The sequence below is a fragment of the Taeniopygia guttata genome, chromosome 2 (assembly GCF_048771995.1).
Source record: "Taeniopygia guttata chromosome 2, bTaeGut7.mat, whole genome shotgun sequence".
Lineage (NCBI taxonomy): Eukaryota > Metazoa > Chordata > Aves > Passeriformes > Estrildidae > Taeniopygia > Taeniopygia guttata.
The window spans coordinates 139,878,499-139,899,552 of record NC_133026.1 but is presented as its reverse complement, the minus strand read 5'-3'; the positions used below and the strand labels follow the sequence as shown (position 1 = coordinate 139,899,552).

The window sequence follows — 21,054 nt, the reverse complement described above, 5'->3', positions numbered from 1 at the left end:
TTCTTACTGTATTTATTTGAGTAGATATAAATCTCCATATATAAACTCTTAATCTTGCATCCTTTTCTGTGTTTACTGATTTGTTTGTATTTAAAATTATAAGGAACACAGTATAAAATCAAGCTTTCAGCTTTCAGAGGTAGCTTTCCATCATAATCCTCACCAACCTGTGCTTGAAGTGCATGTATGTTTTTGAGGCCTGCAATGCTGGTGGGATGGAAGCTGCTTTTCTGATGTCCAGTTTGGAAGTTTATTGGTATCAAATTTGATGTTGTTGCATTTAGAGCCATAGAATTAGCCATTTTCTTAAGTAATTATTTTAATATTTTTTTATTAACATCATGATTATTTCATGTTCACAGATGGATAGCTAGAAATGTCAAATATATTTATGCTGAGAAATTGTCAATAACAATAATTCCATATCTTTTAGGAAGGGAATCTAAGTATTAAATATTTAACTTAAAACTAGGAGATTTTCTCTTTTTGAAGCCAAGGGTTTGTTGCAGGCATCCAGCAAGCTGTAGTCTTTGTGTTCAGTGTGCTTAGACGAGAAGGAGAAAATCTGACAAGGTTGTTTATATGTACTGAAGAGTGTTTCATCAGATCATATCCTTTGTCAAAGCCTGCAAGGAAGATCTTCACTGTGAAAACTGGCCGTGTTGTTTCTGCCTCATCCCGCTCCGTCTGTTGTGCTTTCAGTTGTCAGTGACAACACTTTGCTTTGCTTTCTCAAGCACTGGTGCTGTGTGCTTTGGGCATCTAGAAGAGGGCAAAGATCCTCCTGTAGTTTCTTTCACTTGAAATAGTTTACATTTCAGACATACATGGTGTGCTCGTCCCCCATCTTCTCTTAAACTGTGAGACTTAATTATTCTGTATCTTTCTGTAAAAGTGCTCTATTATGGATGTAGTTTAAAACTAGGGGTCTCTTAGACATACTTTGCTGTCCCTTTTCTTCATGTATTCCTGTGTTTTCTTTCTGGAGTACTAAAGAGTGCCAAAACCTTAAATAATTCACAATTGAATGATGATTCACCATGTGTGAATTGTATCTGCTACTTTGAGATGAATTTTAAAGCTTTAAGATTCTGATTAGGGAGGCTAGCATGAATCATATAATGGTTTGGATTGGAAGGGACATTGAAGACCACCTAGTTCCAGCCCCACTGCCACAGGCAGGAACACCTTCCACTAGACCTCTCTGGTCATCCTGTTCTAGTGTCTCACCATTCTCACAGCAAAGAGTTTCTTTCTAATATCTAAATCAAATCTGCCCTCTAAGTTTAAATCTATTCCCCTTAGCCCTGTGACTACAGGCCCTTGTAACAAGTCCCTCTCCAGCTCTCTTGTATCCTCCTTCATGTACTGGAAAGCCCCAATGAGATCTCCCCAGAGCCCTCTCCAGGCTGCAGAGCACCACTTGTCTCTGCCTTTCCTCATAGGAGAGGTGCTCCATCCCTCTGAACATCTTTGTGGTCTCCTCTGGACTCACTTCAGCAGGGCTGTGTCCTTCTGTGCTGGGGACCCCAGAGCTGGGTGCAGCTGCAGGTGGGGTCTGACCAGAGCACAGCAGAGCAGAGAGGCCGAATCCCCTCCCTCACCCTGCTGCCCACGGGGCTTTAGATGCAGCCCAGGACAGCTTTGGCTTTCTGGACTGCAGGTGCCCATGGCTGGAACATGCCCAGCCTCTCATCCAGCAGCACCCCCAGGTCTCAGCACAGCTGCTCTTGTCTGTTCCTTCCCCAGCCTGGATTGGTACTGGGTGTTGTCCCAACCCAGGTGCAGCATCTTGCACTTGGTCTTGTTAAACCTCATGAGATCCTTGAGCTTGTCCAGCGCCCTTGGGATGGCATCCCATCCTCCAGGTGTGTCAGCTACACCACTCAGCTTGGTGTCATCTGCAAACTTGCTGAGGGTGCACTGGATCCCTTCATCTGCGTGACTGATGAAAAGATTGAACCCTTGGTGTGGTTTAGCCCTCTGCTAAGTTGACTGAAACTTCTCCAGAAAAACGGAATATTGCCTTCAGCCGTGTCAAATTACTTTTGATAGTTGGGTGAGTTAGTGCGATTGAACCACATCCTGGGCAGCTGGTTACGAAAGGCCGTGACTTGGCAGGTGTCCTTGGGTGAGCAGTGGTGCACTCATCATGTGCCACAGGAGATTTGCTTTAGTCATGCGTGCGCTTTGCTAGGCGGAAACTTTTGTGTGCGTGTGTGCAGCGCTGTAGTCAGGCGGCCATGAAGCCCGCTTGAAGGGCTGGGGATGCTTTGGAGACTAAGAGGTGTCGTAATTCTTCAGAAGAGACTGTCCACAATGTGTTGTAAATTAATTACAATGCTGGCATCAACAGGAGAATCTTACACCAAAGACAGCAAACGTGGAAAGCTTAATGCTAAATATGTCAGCAAAAAAAATGAAACATGGACATCTCCCATTTTCTTCTTAAACTGAAGGTCATGAGTAGCCACATAAAAAGGCTGTAATTTGTTTTGTTTCAGCTGTTAGGACATCAGAACACAGCTTTTATGGGACAAGGTCTATATAGACGCTTCATGGAAACTCACCAAATTATTTGGCTTCACAAATAGCATTGGAACTGTTTTAGCAGCAAATTAAATACTTGCCAAACGTTGTCATTTTGTGACTGAAATGTCTGAAACACACAGCAGCTAGCCAAGGTGATTTGGAAACTTTTTGTTGTCTGTCCAGATTGTTTGACTTGACATTGTCTCTTAAGCTGGGAAGACAAAGGTTAACTCCCCACTGCTTCCAGGAGTTAGACAAAAGTGTTAGCTCTTAAGAGCAGGCAGTATTTTCTAAAACAATAATAAAGCAAAAATGTTGATTTTAACTACTGCAAAGAAAAGAAGATGAATGCTGTTCTGAATGTGTCACATAGTTACTGTTCCAAATAACCAGTGTTTATTGCACTGGGGCTATAAAATGTTCCTTTGTCCCATTTTTGCCTGGCTATCTCTCATCTCAGCTACTTCACTTCTGCCTTTTTTGGCCTGCCTCTCCATTTTTTGTGCCTCTTCTAACTCCAGTTTTCTGTTTCTGATCATGTCTCTAGAGGGGCTTTGCATTTCCATTTTGCATTGAATGGTTCATTGTTGCCTCTACCTACTGCATAATTTTACATCTCTCTGTAATAGATTTTTTCATGATTTGGCTTTTATGTTATTGTTGTTATTAGTACATGGATCACTACTCCATTCTGAGTTAAACAGCGAATTTTAGTATTGCAAATTGCAAGGGAAAATCTACTAACAGTTACTGAGGTTTGATTTTGTTATTTTAACACTTGCTTGTGGTACTGAAGCTTTGGGAAGGACCCTCTGCTGCTGGTTCTGATGCTCCTGAAATGATTGCTGTTGAGTGTTTGAGTGCTGCTGGCTTTGAGGTGAGGGACTGCATTAGTGCTGTAATTAGTGAGGTTAACACAGTTTTCATCACAGAATCATCGAATTATTTGGGTTGGAAGGGAACTTCAAAGGTCATCCAGTTCCAACCTTCCTGCCTGGGGGTTTGGCAGGGAACTTTCTACTCGACCAGGTTGCTCAAAGCCCCATCCAACCTGACCTTGAACACTGCCAGTGATGGGGCATCCATAACTTCTCTGGGCAACCTGTTCCAGTGCCTCACCACCCTAATAATAAAAATAATCTTCCTTGTATCCTCTTTCAAATTAAAACCAGTCATCCTGTCACTGGGTTGACCCTGGCATGCTGCCAGGTACCCACCCCAATGCTCTATCACCCCCTGCCCCCCCAGAACTACAGGGAAGGAGAAAATAAGATGGATAGAAAAAAAACTTGTGGTCCACAATAAAGGCAGTTTAATAGAGGAAAAGCAAAGGCTGCACAAGGAAACAAAGGAAAACAAAAATTTATTTATTCTCTCTTTTAATCAGCAGGCAGTCATTGTAAAAATGAGGAATCAAGGGTTGTAACACAGGAGTCCTGCTTGTGCTCCCAGCTTAGAGGCACCTTTATTGCTGGCAGTAGCAGAGTGGTTTTAGGTAGTGCCAACTTCTCCTGCCTTCTTTTTGGTACACATACATAAGCTAGATGCAAGCAAACCCATTCTGACAGTAATCTGGGAACCCAGGTGGGACCCTGTGGGCTCCCCACCTGGTGAGTGTGGTGATGGCATATGACCCTGCCAGTACTGGGTGAGTTCCCCCAGTTGTCCTTGCAGGATCCACACTGCCTGGGAAGGTACTAAAACTGGGAACAGCATCAGTCATCGGGGGTTCAGTAAGTAAGGTAAAATGGGGTTCATTGTGACAGAAATTCTGGAAAACTGGAAGAAAATTGACAGTACTTCAGGACTGCCATCAAGCTGGATGTAATTCTGTGTCAGGATGAGTGGCTGGAATGCTGGAGGGCAGACCCTCTGAGCACTGGCCCTGGGGAGGTTCTTCTGATATGAGTCAGTTGACCTTCCTCCCTCCTATGTGATACGACATACAGCAACCTGCTCACTATTCCCCATCACCTTCTTGTCCATTACAGGACAAACTGGAAATAATTTCCAAGATCTGTTGCTCTACCATCTCCCCAGGAATGGAAGTGCAGTTGGCAAGCCTAGTGAGGGTCCTGGAACAGGAGAAGGAGTATGGTGTGCAGTGGTTGAGGGAGGAGTAACACCTGGATGGTCTTTGTTTTCTAGGCAGAATAACCAGGGAACTGTCTGTGTCACAAATTAAATAATAAAAAATAAAACAGCCCATGGAAGAACTGGCAAACTGGTAACATTGGACATGGAGAAGGCTGAGGTATTCAATGAATTTTCTGCCTCAGTTTTCACTGGCAACCTCTCCTCTTATGCCTCTTGAGTCAATGGCTCTCAAGGCAGGGATTGGGAAACAAAATCCCTCCTGCTGTGAGAGAAGATCAGGGTCAAGAGCACCTGAGGAACCTGAACAAACCTGAGTCTGTGGGGCCTGGTGAGAGGGATCCTAGAGTCCTGAGGGAATTGGCTGGTGTAGTTGCCAAGCCATTCCCCATGATATTTGAAGTCATGGAGGTCAGGTGAATTCCCAAGTGACTGGAAGCAGTCTGTGGAAGAAACAATCAGTGAAATGCTCCCAGGTTCACAGGCAGGAAGCACAGGGAATGTCCTGGAGCACAGGCTCCTCTGTGTGCCTCCAGCGTGGGCAGCAATTGGCGGTGGGATCCGGCGGCAGTTGTGTGTCCAGGCACCAGGATGCACATTCCAAACCACCTTAATGGGCAGCACTTGCTCACAGGACACCAGCTGAAAGACCTGCAGGGCTAGTTCTGGCTGGGGAAGGGACATGGGAACACTGGAAAACCCTGGCCAAGCCCAGCCTATTCATCCAGCTTAGTTCCAGGGTGTGAATGCTGGGGCAGCTGCAGGTTCCTGGTGCCCTGCAAAACCTTTCCTGGTGCATGACAGTCCCCTGAGCAGTGGCACTTGCGTTGCTCTCTGCTCCCAGTGGTGAGGACATGCACAGAACCAGCCCTGGCAGGACTGTCATTGCCATCCCCACCCTCGGTGCTCTGACATGGCAGAGTTGCCCTCCAGAAAGCCCTGGGGCTTTTCTCAGCTCTGCAGGGGCCCACACCAGACTTAATTGACCTCTAGAGTGCTCTGAGCCCTCACCTGGGCTTTCCTGGGACCCACTGGAGGCCCCTGCTGCCCTCCACATGTCCTCCCACTCTATAAACATCCCCAAAAAAATCAGTTTTAATTAGAAACTCACTTCTGTAGATCATCTGGAGGTTGGTATAGGCTACATTTATTTAAGCTTTTTAGCCCCACCTAGATCATCTTCCTTCAAAATAAGACAAAACAGGAGGGCAGCAGGGGAATCCATCAGGCCTCAGCAAAGCCCAGATGAGACCCTGAGTCACTGCAGAGAGTAACCAAAGCAGAGGGGCAGAATCCCCTCCCTGGCCCCGCTGGCCATGGGGCTTTGGATGCTGCCCAGGGCACGTCTGGTGGGGATGGCAATGACACAGGCCTCCAGCCTGTCCAGCTCCCTCTGGACAACATCCCTTCCCTCAAGTGACTCACCTGCAGCACTCAGCTTGCTGTCATCCTCAGACTTGAGGAGGGTGCACGGTGTGCACGAGTTTATCTGAGCCCTTCCCTTGCTGCAGATGGACAGGGCAGGTCAGCACCTGCCATGGCCTTCCTGACAGTTTCTGCAGCTGCCTGTGAACATTGCCCTTTATCACTGAGTTGTGGGGGCCTGTTAGGATTTTTAGCATAATTCATTGCTGACATTGTAAACTGACTGTTTTCCATCAAAACTGAAATTCCATTAATTTGATGTTCAAGTTCAGATATTGTCTGAACCAACACAAGCTGTTTTCCTGATCCAGCTGAAATGAACTCACAGTGGTCCTTCTGGATTATTAGCTTGACCCTTACCTACTTTTCATTAGCTATGTTCTCCAAAACGTTTGCAGGCAAACTGTCTTGCCCCACAGAGGTGAAAGGAGCTCCTTCATGGACTTCACAGGTCATGGCCTGAGGAAATCAAGGTCTACAAACTTCTACCCACATCCCCCTCTGTACCACCCCAGCTGGGCCACAACAGGATCAGTGAAATGAAGCACGTTTAGAAGGAAATTCTTAATTAGTCTCTTTGGACACTTTAATTCTGTTCCTGCTGATTTCAGAAGAAACAAAATATGTTTCTTCTTCATCTGGGCTTTGCACTGGACTCATTCAGCTTTTGAAAAACAATAGAGTAAGAGTACAAGGCAATAGAATATGAAGAAAAAAGTATTCTCTTTTATTTGAATGGTTGCTATATTCAGATAGTTAAGTAGAATTATCATAGGAATAAAAATCAAATTTCCCTTCTCCCCGAGGAATCCAAAAAATGTTACTATGTACAGAATTTACAATTATATGCAATAGTTGATTATTATTATGGACTCCAAAATTTGGTATTACTGGTTAAAACACCCATATTGAAGCTAGAGCAGGATGTGTCCATCCTGTACCTTTCATAATGTTCTTTAAACTTTATAGATATGCTTCCAAAATGATTGCACTTCCAATGATGATATAAACCTTCTTCACCTGCATACAATTATCATCATCCTCAGTCTACATAATTAAATTGTATTCCTTTTTGAGCAGGTGAGAATTCAGGGAAAACAGGCCAGAAGTGAAAATGTGTTTTCTGTTTTCTGTTGGAGGCATATGAAAAACGATACAAAGCAGGTGTGGAACAAACAAATCTACTGATAAATCAATAGCTGTTAGGCATCTTGGTAACTTTGAATGGAAATCCTTTGTTTCATGAATTTTCTTACTTTTGCTTACAGAAGCTTCCTTAGTTTTCATGGATTATTTGGCAGAAAGCTTTTCTGGCTTGGTTCAAGCTGCTGAACCTCTGTAACTCCCTTGGTAACTCTAGTCCATGGGCACTATAGACACCCAGTTTATCTTTAAAAATTAGAGGCCATGAAGAACTCGGCGGTATCTCTAACTTCACGTTCATCAGATTACCACAGAAAGGATTTTAAAGATCCATGTGCAATTAAATGAATTAGAACTCAGTCCTGATGTGTTACTAGTAGGACTTTGCTTCTTTAACTCAGCTTCATTTTCCAGTCTGAACCTTCACAGGTGCTCTGCATAAGGAAAGTTGCCCTGAGCTGGTAGGATGGGAGGTTTGTTACCAAGTGTGCTGGGACACACCCGTGTTGCTGATGAATGGAACTGAATGTGGGGTGAATGTGTCTTTCACAACTGGAACTGTTGGTCTCAGTCCCTGTCAAGGGTACCAGGCCCCTTCCGAAGAATCCTTGGGAACAGCCATCCTTGCTGTGCAGCTCAAGCAGAGAGAGGTCTAAGTGCTATAGCAGGATCTGTGCTTCCTGCCAGCCCAAAGACAGTCCCCCATAAATCAAGATTAAGGTTTGATGAGAGCACAAAGGTATCCTGCTGCTGCCAGCTTCGTCTCTGTATGCCACGGAAACAGCAGTCTTCAGTCTCCTTATTCAAGTGCACAAAATGCAGAGTAGTAAACTGTGCATTACCCCCTTTCAATTGCCTGGACATAAGAAAAACAGTTACTGTCCTTCTGGTACACAAATATGCCGCCAGGGGCAGGTGACAGGCAGCAGCAGTGCTGCACTGCGAGTAGCACTACTCAGATGTGTTCTTCCTGGGATCCTGATGCACCTGAGATTCACACATTAGCAGCCTTGGCTTTTTAATCAGGGAAATGAAGCATCCATAAGCAGCAAAACAAGAGGCTTGAAATCATCCTCATTTGTATTATACAGAATTTCTATATTCATCAGTACACAAGCGATTGCTAAACAGGTCTTCAGTGCATTTACTTGCATTTCCAAACAAGGTGGTTATTATGCAAACAGGTTAGCTTTGTGGAGGCATCTCCAGGATGAGCTTAACCCTGTCCTGTTTGGTTCCTCTTGCCTGAGCCTTATAGGTCTGTAAATGTTCATGTTGTTATAGGGAACTGTGGAGTTTTCAGCAATGTAGTGTGGCTGATAGTAATTGGGCTGGATGGCCTTCTGTGGAGGTGGGGGAGTGAATGAGAAATAGCTGTGGAAGGAATTGACTCGCTGCAGAGGTGACTGGGGGGTGAAGTTGCTGTTGAACACGAGAGTTCTTGGGGTCTGCTTGCTCTGGTGGGTGCTCCCAGCCGAGAGGCTGCTGAAGGGGTCGGAGAGGGTGTTGGCGCTGCCCTGGTCGCTGCAGGGGAGGCTGCGCGGGGGGTTCCAGCTGCGGCTGAACAGGAAGGGGAGGCCGCGCGGTGGGGTCTTGGGGCCCCGCACGGGCTTGGACAGCGCGTACAGGTGCCGGAACTCCTCGTCAAACAGCTCCACAACCTGGCCCGTGAACTTGGAGAGGAGGTTGCGGTGAACCTGGCCACACAGCCACGTGAAGCTGCCAAAAGAGACAAGGTAAGGGTTAGAGGTAACGCCGGCTATCAGTAACTGCAGGGGTGATGCGATAGGCGAATTGTGTTTTACTGCTGAAGCTTCCTGTCTAAACACAGGATGAAGATGGTGTCGAAGTTGAATTTCAGGTCAGTTCACATCAGTGCTCTTTAGCTTGGATCAATCTTTGTTATTGCAGCTGCCTCTAAAGCCTTCAAGAAACCTTGCAACGTTATGCAACCTTCTGAAGGGAGTGGTGATCCAGATCCACTGCATGGATAAATGTCAGATGCAAAACCCAAGGTATGGGTGTCTGTTCCATGGAAAGGAGTTTAGACCCCTCTTTTGGGAACCTCTCTTCCATTCACAATGCTTAAATTCAGATCTTGCCACGTCTTACCTGCACACACATAAATTGTACCTTGTACCCTGCAGCATGCCATTCCACTTGGTAACTCTCAGCCCCTCCAAGTGACATCAAAAAGACTGGGAAAAAAGAACCATTCCTTTGTTTTCATTTTTCCATAATCTTTCTGCATTGGTCAAGAGAAACACATAAAATCCCAATCTTCTTGTCACGTCCCATACCACAAAACAAGCTGCCACACCTGACAAATGCTTGTTTTCTTCACTACAGAGAAAATGAAATTACAAATATTTCCTACAGCATTTCCAAAAATAAATGTAATATTTTGCTATAAAGTAAGGGAGAAACACCACAATAGTTTTCATTCTGGTAGTTCAGAGACACATCTTAGGATAAACCACAGCTTTTAAATTATTTTTCTTTTATGTGCTTCCCTAATCCACTCAGCAAACATAAATTTGTGCTTTTATAAAACCACAAGCCACCTTGATTGTATTGCACAGGCTGCCGTGTCTGAGCAGCAGCAGCACCAATAAAATGAGCATAGCTGAGAGAATGAAATGTAATTACTCCCTGAACTGACCAGGGCTTGAGCTGTGCAGCAGAGGATACAGAACAGTAGCGGTGGATTTGAACCTGAGATTATTCTGTGTTGGCAAAACTCTGCCATGGTTATTCCTGTGTGACTTTATTAGCTATGCTGGATTTGCTCAAGGGCTGCTGGGAGCCAGATTTGGCTGTAGGTGTGTGCACTTAAAATTCTGTCATGTTTTGATAAAACTGCTGTGAAGCTCAGTGAGACTGACAGCCTGAGCTGATACTGAGGCAGTAAGACAGACAACGTATATCTGCTTGTCCAGAGCATTCCTAAAGAGGGCTGGGTTTGAGGTATACAGTGATTTTATACTGTTGCTTCAGGAGCTGAGTGAAGAAATCAGTAGTTCAATGCCATTGGGCACCCATATAATTTATACTGTACATTTTATGACTCGACATGAAAACACATAGTAAGTTACCAAAATTCAGGTACTTCTCATCCACTGTGTTCAAATCATTCTAAATATGGACAAAACCTTGGGAGCCAAGGTAAAGAGCAAGCTAACTCCCTGCTGGGTGAGTAACATCTGCTGTGCCAGCTCAACATTGCCTTTATTCCCTCTCTAAACCTTTGCATGTCCTTCATCTAACTATTAAAGAGACAATAGGTCAGGAAATAAATACAAAAGTGCATACAATTTTTCTAGGATATCTGTATTAAAGGTTACAAACTCATGAAAGGGCTGAGGTCTAAAGTATCATGTTTATACTTTATGTGCTAGAGATAAACCTAGTTTATAAAAGAAAATTTAGACAGAAATAAAAATCAATTATACTTGTAAATGGCTGGTAAAAGCCTAACAGAATCAGAGGAAAAAACGTGTTCTGCCCGGTTCTGATGATTTACTCCCACATGTATCTTCCTGGAGTACCTGACAGACAGATAGTAGTTTGGGGTCATAGGTTTTACCTGTAACCCTTGTAAACAGAGAAAGTTGGATCAAATGAATAGCCCAGAGATTCTCCAAGAACTGATGGCAAATGGGTTAACTCAAAGTTATGAGGCAAGATCTTTGTGATTATAGACAAACGCTTGTGGACTTGTTGTGCAGTGAGTCACAGCAATTTTGCAGTTTGTGTACTTTGCTGAAGAACAAAACAGAACTCGACATAAAAGACTTAACAGGTTTTCATTGGCTTAATTCTAAGAGAAGATGCATTGTTTGGGTTTTAGGCCTTGTTTTACTCCTTAGTTTACAATTCTGAGTGCTCTTCTGGAGCAGGCTCATCACCACCTGGCCAGAGGGATCGCTTTTCTCCCAGGTTTTTTTGGGTGAGGCCCATCAAAAGAGGAGAAAGCACAAAGAAATGATGCCTGGCTTGGGGCCAACACTGTATCATGGATTAAGTCACAGATAAATACTGCTCAGCCATCTTTCCAGGACCTTGTCCTATGTCCTGTTACAGACCCTCTGATTTACGATGTTCTCAATCAAATCCCACCTCTCCTGTTCAGCATTGGACTTGTTTTATAATGGGTGTCCTCTCTGCACTGCTGGAGCTGCAGCTCAGCAGGGATGTTCTCATCCCTGTGTTTGCAGTGCTGCAGCAACGTGCAGCACAACACCCATGGAACCTGAAAGGGAATGAAGGACACTCTGGGGTTTCCAGCTGGGCTCAGGTTTGGGGTACCCTGGACGTCAGTGTTGCCTGCTGGTGGATAACCTGTGTGGGAGAAACCTGCCCCACCTGAACTGACGCTCCTGGCAGAGCATGTCCGTCTTAGCTGTTAGATGCAGACTCTGAAGAGGCCAGGGGCTTTCAGCCAGGGAGATACTCAGCTGCCCCTGGGGATCAAGGTCTGCTTTCTGCAGTTTTCATTTTGCCTTCTTTAGGAATGCTGTGTTCATGCACTATCTAATTTCAAAGTCATGTAAAGAAATGGAATAATAATTACCATAGGATGAGGTAGAGTGACACAGAGACAGCAAAAAGAAATACTGCATTCTATATTCTATACTGCATAGACACTGGCAATTAAATTGAGAGTATGTCCTGAAGGGCTATTTATTTCCTCAGCCTGTTCCCCCCACCACTATTACAACTATTATGCAGAGTTCAGCACTTCTGTGAAATTTGGTGTTGTATTTTTAAATCTTTGTATCAGTTTTAAGATCTATTTCAACGTGATTTCCAGCAAATGCATTGCAGAAGAGTTTGAGTCTGTGTTACTCAACACCATTCTTGTTTCTACTGAAGAGGTTGGTGGATAAGATTTAGGCATAACAAAAATCTTTCAGGTTAATAAAGTGAGAGCTAGCAACAAATGCCACATACTGGTAGCCAGCTATAACCCATGTGAATTGCAAACTGGTGCTGAACATGCTGAAGTTAAATAGTTTATAGTTTTAAATACATTTGTTCCTCACCACCCTCTCTGTTTGTGTGCTGGATGTGGAATTACATAGTTTGACAAGGTACTTGATATTAGAAGATATTGAACAGCAGTAGAGAAAGACAGAAGTGACTGCACAGGACTTCAGGTATTTATAGTTTTTTGGTATTGAAAGAGAAGCCAAAAGGAAGCTTCTTGGTCAAAGAAAATAGATCTTGTTGTATTCTTCTCCCACACATGCTTCACTTCTACTCTATACAAGTCTTTTGCTGGATTTTACCACATCTTTGACAAGGCATTAAAAACCACCCAAATAACAAGAAAACAAAAGAACAGTCAATAAAAAAACCCCAACCCTGAGTGTCCACTGAGTTCATTTGGAAACTGAATGAAAAGTGGGTGCCTGTTTTAGTGTACATCTGAGCACCTGCAGCCCATGCCCACAAATTCACTTTTTCCTTTGTTACTGTAGTTCTGTAAACTTCCTGGTGGCACAGTTTTATCAGACCAGAGGCATTTAAGCATCCAAATCGTAAACTGGGATTAAGAAAAATAATCACATCCTTTAAATTAAATAATCACCTCTTGTATTTTTGTACCTGGATTTCTAGGATACACTTGGTCATTTGTGAAACATATCTATGTAGCCATGATGCTCAGAAACTTCATTTATTTGATGCAAGCTCAGAGTCTCCTGAAATTCCCTGATCAGAGATCTAGGATCTTACTTAAAAATCCAGTTGTTGAGATGCTATATCCACTACCTGAAATAATTATAGCAGCAAACAAACAAACAAACAAACTTTTAAAAAAGGGGGGAAATTAAGGTACAGCAGTTATGTAGATATATACTGCCTACCTGTTAATGAAGCACATGGAAAAACAGTAAGTCTCTGAAGTATTGCTGTTTTATCTTTAATCACTAAATTTGTCATATGAAGAACAACTCCTCAGATAAGCTGAGTGACATATGCTACATTAAGGGATCCCAAGGGAGACAGAAATGCCTCATGATCACAACACTTGAGAACCCTAACAATGAGGAAAGCATAATATTAAGCTGTACACATTTCTAGCTTTGCCCCAGGGCTGCACTGCAAAGTTGTTTACATTATTTCTGAACATTTAAATTAAAACCCATGCTCCATAAGGAACTAAGAGGAGCTTTAAAGCAAGTTAAGTAGATTTTTAAAAAATGGCACATATTTGAAAACATGAGGTAATTTTTGTTAAACAAAAGCTTCTTACCTTAAAAAATTTCCATGGCACTTTTTTTGGGAAGAAATATTAAAAATCACAAAAAAGTACCTGGACATGAGGTGCAGTGGCTTATCTCACCTGTAAGATCCAGAGAGCACATATCTCCAGTCAGAGATAAGAAATTTTTCTTGAATTTGTCCTGAAAATTTCCTGCCTGACTTGGCACAGTAAACCTCTCCAGTAACACTGCGGACTGAAATATTCTGCAAATAAAAATAAAACAGAATGAATTACATGTCTTTTTAATAAAAAATCAGACAGGGAGGGCCCTCTTCCCCACCTGTCTTTAGCTCTTCACTGCCCCAAAGTCTTCTTCATGGACTGATGTGATATTGAAGGTTTTTGTCCAGAAGAAACCCAGCCAAGGTCTCTCACTTGCCAGGGTTACTTGTTTCACTGGGGATATAAACCTGCCTGGAAGTTCATGCAGGTGGAGCTGAGTTCTGTGACAGTAACTGACCCTGCCCCAGCCAAAAGGAGCACGGATGTGTCCACGGCTGGGAGCAGCCTGCTGCCTTCCTCTGACACCCCAAGCACAATCTGCTGTAGCTGTATACTCCTCTGATTTACATTGGCTGTGCCATGACACAGCAGGGCAAAACTTCTGCTCCTCCAATCCATCTGGGCCTGCAAGGACACACTCTGCTTAAAAGTGAGGGTTTACAGGCATGCAAATAGTTGTGAACATGCATTATTAATTTCAGCTTCTTTATATATTTGGGATGGAATTCAGCTGTTGAAAACCAGGTGTCTGATGTATGTGTAAGATGCCCTCAGGTCTCCTGTGTGCCCACAGCTGCCATTCCAGAGGTCTGTGGCCTCTGCAGCATCACCCATCTCCAGGGAGGTACCAAAGGAGCTCTACAGCATCTCAAGCAACAACTGAAATAATCCCTAGGAGGAGTTCTTTTGAAGCCAGCTCCCTCTGACAGAGATGAAAGCAGATTAAACTAACAGCCACCTATATCTGAGGTGTTACCTTTAAAAGAGCTTTAACACATTTTATCAGAAACCACCCAGTGCAACCAAGCTATGGCTATGCAAAAGAGTTTTGTGCACCTTCTCCCTGTGGCTGCCAGAGCACAGCTGCTGCAGAGCTATTAAACAGAAGCAGCTCTAATGCCTATGTTAGATAACTCTACTAAGCAAATTTAAGTCCTGTTTTAAGGCTTCAGGGCCAAGATTATTTTCATCTGGGGACCTCATGGAAATGCCTTATCTTTCTAATAATATCCATGGGAAAACGCAGGCATCTTCAAAGAGGAATTGGATGTGCTAACACTACCCCAGGAAATTTCCTGCACCCTTTTAATTAGAAGGTGGATTGACCCTAGCATAACCATGCTTCTAGCTCAGGGTGCCTGCAGTTAGGCAGACAACTCTCAGCCTCAGAGCTCCACAGAGCCACAGTACCTTGAAGAGATCCTCAGAAATTTGCAACTTGTCGCACATCTCCGAGAAAAGATCTATACTGCCGTGGTCGAGCAGCAGGTACACAAAGACCATGCGCTTGTTAGCTGCCTCCAGGAGGTCACAGAGAATCTCAGTGTCTGTGAACACATCCATCACAATAGCCAGCACCTTCAGAAAAAGAGCAGAAGCATTAGCACAGTCAATTTACATAACTTGAGGTTGTTATGAGAACACTGTGGTGTGGTTTATTTGTATAAAAAATATTCCATTAAACACATATACTTGGTTTTAGGTGGATATTTTTTCTGGTTTTCTCCCTAGAAGTGCCTGAATCATTAAATTGATTAAACATATTGCCTCATTGTTCTACTGCTCATATAAAGCCAATGTAACACACAACATGACAAGATGACACATGAATTTGTAGGTGAGATTTCAGCACTAGGAAATATATTGAAATACTTATCAGAGAATGATAAGGATGTGGCTAAATAAAAGACACAGCCCTTTCCACAAGGCTCACTAGGTGTCATAAGCACACACATTTAGCAGGAATCCCTGGATGATGTTTTCTCTTTTATGATTTACACCTGGACAGCCCTGGCTTTAAAAAGCCTCACCCTGTTGTTGTTGGTGGGGTGATAAGACTCCATATTTTTTTTAAACACTGATTTATAAACTAACTGTTAGAATTTGATCACACAATTCCCAACTGGTAGAACACTGTAAAAGTCTCAGGACTGGGCATAAAAGCCCTGACAACTATTTAAATGCACAGCCTATAGCCAGTGTGGATAAAGGGAACTCTAAATGTGATATAAAACTAGTTCCATACTAGAAAGTGCTGGTCTTTTCTGATGTCTGCTATTGCCTATGGAAAGGGTCAGTTCAGCCCAGCTGTTACCTGGCTTATCTTCAGGAGGTGCTTGTTTCTCCACAGACTGGAGAGGGAACCTTTGATAACTGTGCTCATGGGGTATCACCTTCAATCAAAACAAACTTTACAGCATCTTTGTAGATCTCTCCTACTTATTGCTTCCAGCTTGCTCTGAATCTTACTCCAAAGCCTATGCCCACACCTAACAGCAAGATTATTCCCCTTGCCACCATGAGGATCTCCTACAAGACCAGGCACATCCTGCACAGCCAGCGTCCTCTTCACACAGCCAAACTATTTGGGGAGCAGTGAGGACCCCACACCTTCCTCCTGCTGTCAAAGCCTGGTGCTTCAGAAAGAGCTTTGCCATGGCTAGGTAAGCACAATTATGTCAAACATCTCACATCCACACTTCCTAGTAATGCCCCAGCTCCAGACTATTCTCTCTGGTACTGCTCTTTATCACCTGTTCCCAATTTGTATTTCTGCATCTGACTTTCTTCTCTTACTTGCAGTACTCTTCATTTCTTATGCCTGAATTTCATTTTGCAATTTGCACAGATTAACGAATGTGTTAAAATAGTAGCATCCCTTGGCAATCCTTTGCAGTTTGAGATCATCCATAAACACAGTCTTTATTCTGTTATTTAATTTTGTAATGCATATATCAAATGCTAGACTATCCAGGATGGACCTTTATCAGATGATTATAAATAACTGGTGCCATTGGAAAACTGTGCTCAAAAAGCAGTTCACAAATTCATACTGTTAGTGTTGCTTCAGCACACTCTTGTAATGTAAATTAGATGATTAAGAAGGTCACGTGAACCATGGGTTTATATTACATTTCCCAATGTTTCACCTGCAAGTTTTCTCTTCTTGGGACAGAAAATTGGTCTGGGTTGATATTTTACCTGATGCCTATTTTATTATTCCAGAGACATTTCTTCTATTTCTGCATCTTTCTGATGCCTCCAATTTACACTGGCTGATCTCTAATTCCCCTGGTCTGGTAAACACTTGTAGGCTTTGACAGAGCAGTTGCCAGCGGGGATCCTTGTCCCCTGCCATTGCACTCCGTGTTACCAGGGCCAGCGCCTGCCCTTGCAGGGGAATAACGAAGTGGAAGGAACCAGAGGGCTCGGAAGTCTGTGCTGGGCAGCACGATTGCATCCTGGCTTGGCTCCTGACCATTCCTGGGTGAAACTGCTGCTGCTCTTTTGAATTTATATAAGGGCAAAACTCCTGGATGATGGTAAACACAGCCCTGAAGTATCAATTTTTTTTTTCCCCGGGAAAACCAGAGAGCTGCTAGAACACACATGACATCAGATTTCTGTCCCCACTCCAGCTGCTCAGTTCCTGGTTTCCCAGAGTGTGGGCAGCCTGGCTTTGGCTTGTGGCTGGCAGCTCTGTGGCCTCCACCACCTGTGGTCAGAGGCATCATCTGCATCTTTCCCACATGCCAAGTTATGCTGCAGGGTTTCCGTATGGAGCTCACAAGACATTTTAACTGATACAGGCAACATATTAGGGATGAAAGGTCTATTTTTCTGGATAATTTCCTTCCTCTGGGGATGGCTGCTGACATACCAGACATACTTGCCTTTCTTTGGCTTCCCCTTCACCCACATCTCCCACAACACAATTCCTAATGGCTGAGAGCTTACTTAGGCTTAATTCGCATTAATGGTGCAGTGGTCTGACCAGATAAAACATCCTGCTGGGGTGGAGGTACGTGAGAAGGGACAGAGCCAAGCTGCCCTTTCTGCAGCACATTTAATCCACTGGGTGAATAGAAGGTGACAAGAGAGAAGAGGAATTTTTTTTAAGCCACCAACATAAAAGAATCTTGATGTGAGTTTGAAAAAACATTAAGAAAGCATTTCCTGTGTTCAACAGGCTCTTCTCAGGCACTTTCTAGAGCTAAGCTACACTGCAATGCACGGGGCTGCTTTGGATTAAACACCACGTTCACCAGAGTTGTAAGAGCAAGAAACAACCAAGTGCAGAGGGAATAGCAATTTTCTCCTCATACCTGAGTGGTCTTGTGGATGTACCGGCGTATGATGTCTCTAATGTTGCTGTTCTTCTCTGTTTGGAAATACACAGTGGCGGTGGATTTTTCCTTTAAATAGGGTTTCTCTGCTGTAATCCATGTGTGGAGCAGAGCTGGCTCACTGCTGTCGGAAATGGTGGGGAAGTAGGTTCCCGAAGGCAGTGACCCGGCGTCGTTCTGCTTTGGCGCGGCTGCCCCGTCGGCACCTGGGGACTCCTGTGCATAATAAGATTCCCTGGCGTTATCCTTGATGTACTGAGCTTCCACCGAGGAGAGGAAATCCACCTCACCCTCTTTGCTTAGAGTTTCGAGGTAAGAGTCTCTCCCACCATCCAAGAAGGCGTCGGTGGCCAATCTTATGCTTTCGTTGTGGCTGAAGTCCACTTTTGTCAGCTTCGGGGACTGGTTCTTGATATCCTCCAGCCTCTTCTTTATCTTGCCCATATGTCTGGGGTGGTTCATGGCTCTTTGTCGCAGCAGCCGATCTGCCGGGCAGGCACCATGCATATGCGTGCCACAGGCAGTGCAATCGACCTTCTTGTTTGAGCACTGCATTCTGGCATGAAATCGCCTCAGCCGAACGAATTAACTATGAATAAAAATAAAGAGATCTTATTACCACAGGCAAATTCACACTCCCTGAATGTGTCTGTACAATTATCTTCAAAACGAACCTGAAGCTTGCTTCTCAGGTGCTGGTGTACTCCGGCAACAATCTGTTTCCAGATGGGACACAAAAGCAAAGCTGATTAGATTGCTTATCTGAGAGGCACCCACCTCAGCCCCAGGCCATACGAAGGATTCGAGTCAAATTTACCACGGCCGTCGGATTCGATTGTATTCGCCTTCTTGTCGCATCCTGTGAAATATGAGTGAGGAAAGCACTCAAGCAAAAGCAGGTAGGCTCCCAAGCATCATTGCACAATCTTCAAAACAGCTTGAGGCTTCTCTGTCTTCCCATAGTATTTGTTAGGGAGAAAAAACAGCTCTGATGTTGACCTGGAGCGGAGACAGTAGCCATGTCCATGGCTTCAAAACAGCAGAAAGGGTCATGGGCTCTGTTCTGCACCTACATGCTGCCAGGCAGGCTTAAAACTGGATGTGAACTTCGTCACTGTGCCCCGTCCGGAGTATGTTGCTATTACCATTGACGATTCACTCATTTCTTTAAAGCTTTGTGACTACGCCATCCTATTAAAAGAAAAATACCCCTTCCCAAACATCCTGACTATTACGTGGAGGGAGGGTTGTGAGCTGGCCTCAAAGCATCAGAAATGCAAACACTCATCACTTGATTGTGCACATTTAAGACTTTTTTTTTTTTTTTTTGGTGGTGGTGGCTGGTCCTTTTTTTTTTTTTTTTTTTTCCCATGCTGCAGCTGCTGGAGTCACGTTGCCCCCGTGGCAGCTCCCGGTGTGTCATTAGGCGGATGGAGGCGCGGCCGGCCGGGCAGCGGTGGCAGCGCAGGGCCCGGGGGCAGCCGGGCCGGCCGGGCTGGCCGGGGAGAGGCGGGGCAGGAGCCGCTGCCCGAGGTGTCCATACCTGTGTGCGTGCCGGGCTGCAGTGCCACGCCTGACACGCTTCCTACGGCGGGCTGGCCCCGTGTCCGTGCCCCGGGACCGCGGGATGGAGAAGAGGATGCGCGGCCTGGGCGCTTGTGCTGCTGCGGCCGTGTGCGGGCACGGAGAAGCTCCCTGGGGAGCACGGGTGAATTCGGGGACGCACAAGGACAGCTTTTCAGGGCAGCTTCACAGATTCTGGAGCTCTGTCAGGTGCCCTATGGAGTGGGGGAGAAAATAATCACACGTAAAGATGAGACAAAGATGCATGAAACACAGAACTGCGTTAAATGGCTCGGATATTAATCCTGAAGCGACCACGTGGGGCCGAGCAGGGGCGGTGGCAGGGCCGTCCTGAGCTTCTGGGGTGATTTTAAAAACTACCCCGTCCCTCCCTCCGCCCCCAACATCCGCCCGCAGCTGCCAGACGCGGCCGAAAGTCACTAATTATCTCCTGACCTGTTCTGCGCAATTAGGCCGAAAATGATGCCATCTAATTACCCTGACATGCAGGACTGTGCCCTCCCAGCGCCGATCGGGGCCAGGGACGGCCCTCTCCTCCTCGGCCAGCATCTCTCATGGTCACCCCGGTGTCACTCAGGGTCACCCTGGTCCCCCACAAGGGCACGGCGGGGCTCCTCACGTGTTATATATAGTATGGGGCCTCACTGCCACCCTAGCGAACCCCGCTGTCACGCTGCGGTCCCACATGATCTCTCCGAGCCCCCGCACGGCCAGCACACCCCAGCTGTGGGCGGAGAAGGGGCCGGGCTGGGCCGGGCTGTGCCGGGCCGTGTCCTCCCTTGGCCCGGGCGGGGAGCGAGGGCGCCGCTAGGAGCGAGAGCCCTCACGGAGGAGGTACCTTCAGCCGCCTCGTTAGCGCAGTAGGTAGCGCGTCAGTCTCATAATCTGAAGGTCGTGAGTTCGATCCTCACACGGGGCAAAGGCGGGCAGCACTTTTTGCTCTCGGCCGCCCCCACCGCGCTTTTAGCGGCGACGAACTCGCCCCACACCGCGCTCCGAGCGACTTCCAAATCTGCTGGTCCTGATTTCCGAAGCGGTGGTTCCAGGTCAAGCGCCTGTCTCTGCCGGGGATGTGCGGGAATAACTCTGCGATGGTTCTCCTTTCAGCAGCCGGGTTTCGGCTCCCGGGAGTAACTCTGCGATGGTTCTCCTTTCGGCAGCTGGGTTTCAGCCTCCGCGCTGTCTGCCAGCCCGTGCAGGGATGTGCGGAGGGGAAATGGCTCCTGCGCTGGGCAGCGGGCACACCGGGGTCAGGCTGCGCCCGGCTGAGCGCAGCGCCCAGGAGCTGCTGTGGGGACACGGCAGGACACCGGCTTTGCCTTCCAGAAACACTCGAGTTTATGCACTTTTACAGCCTTACCACTTTTGCAAACCATAAGCACATACACATGGAGCCCATGGTGCAGGCCAAACCTCAGCGGGTTTACTACTTCCCTTTACAGAAACAATCATATGCCAACTCTAAGACAATCAGAAAAAGACAATTTTTCTCATTTACTCCCTCTGCCTCTGAGATGATCCTGGCTTGTTGCATTTTTCTCCCTTTGAAAAGCAATGATGACTCTTCACGCTCAGCCGAGGGCTGCAATGAGATTTCTATGGATCCTGGGTGCCGCTAATGTGACTCTTCCTACTCCCTGATGCAGAGGATGCTAA

At 45.5% G+C, this 21,054-nt stretch overlaps 1 protein-coding gene and 1 non-coding gene across 2 annotated transcripts; one reads left to right on the top strand and one right to left on the bottom strand.

Annotated features, from left to right (window-relative positions):
- Positions 1–6,757: 6,757 nt before the first annotated feature.
- Positions 6,758–20,174, bottom strand: FAM83A (family with sequence similarity 83 member A). Its single transcript, XM_030266643.4, has 6 exons — positions 19,876–20,174; positions 18,489–19,592; positions 17,794–18,403; positions 14,879–15,046; positions 13,544–13,668; positions 6,758–8,913 (listed from the first exon to the last, which is right to left on the bottom strand). The coding sequence occupies exons 3-6, from the start codon at positions 18,367–18,369 to the stop codon at positions 8,367–8,369; spliced, it is 1,416 nt and encodes a 471-aa protein (XP_030122503.4). The 5' UTR covers positions 18,370–18,403; positions 18,489–19,592; positions 19,876–20,174; the 3' UTR covers positions 6,758–8,366.
- A 70-nt stretch (positions 20,175–20,244) lies between these two features.
- TRNAM-CAU (transfer RNA methionine (anticodon CAU)) lies at positions 20,245–20,317 on the top strand. The gene has a single exon. It is a non-coding gene; the product is annotated as a tRNA-Met (tRNA).
- Positions 20,318–21,054: the final 737 nt, after the last annotated feature.

Bases quoted from the DNA above. Each gene is read 5' to 3' on its own strand.
- FAM83A (XM_030266643.4), bottom strand. From the start codon at position 18,369: ATGCAGTGCTCAAACAAGAAGGTCGATTGCACTGCCTGTGGCACGCAT. The intron at 15,047-17,793 runs GTATGAGGAGAA...CTTTTTCTGAAG, and splicing joins ACATCCACAAGACCACTCAG to GTGCTGGCTATTGTGATGGA. The intron at 13,669-14,878 runs GTACTGTGGCTC...TTTTATTTGCAG, and splicing joins TTTCTGAGGATCTCTTCAAG to AATATTTCAGTCCGCAGTGT.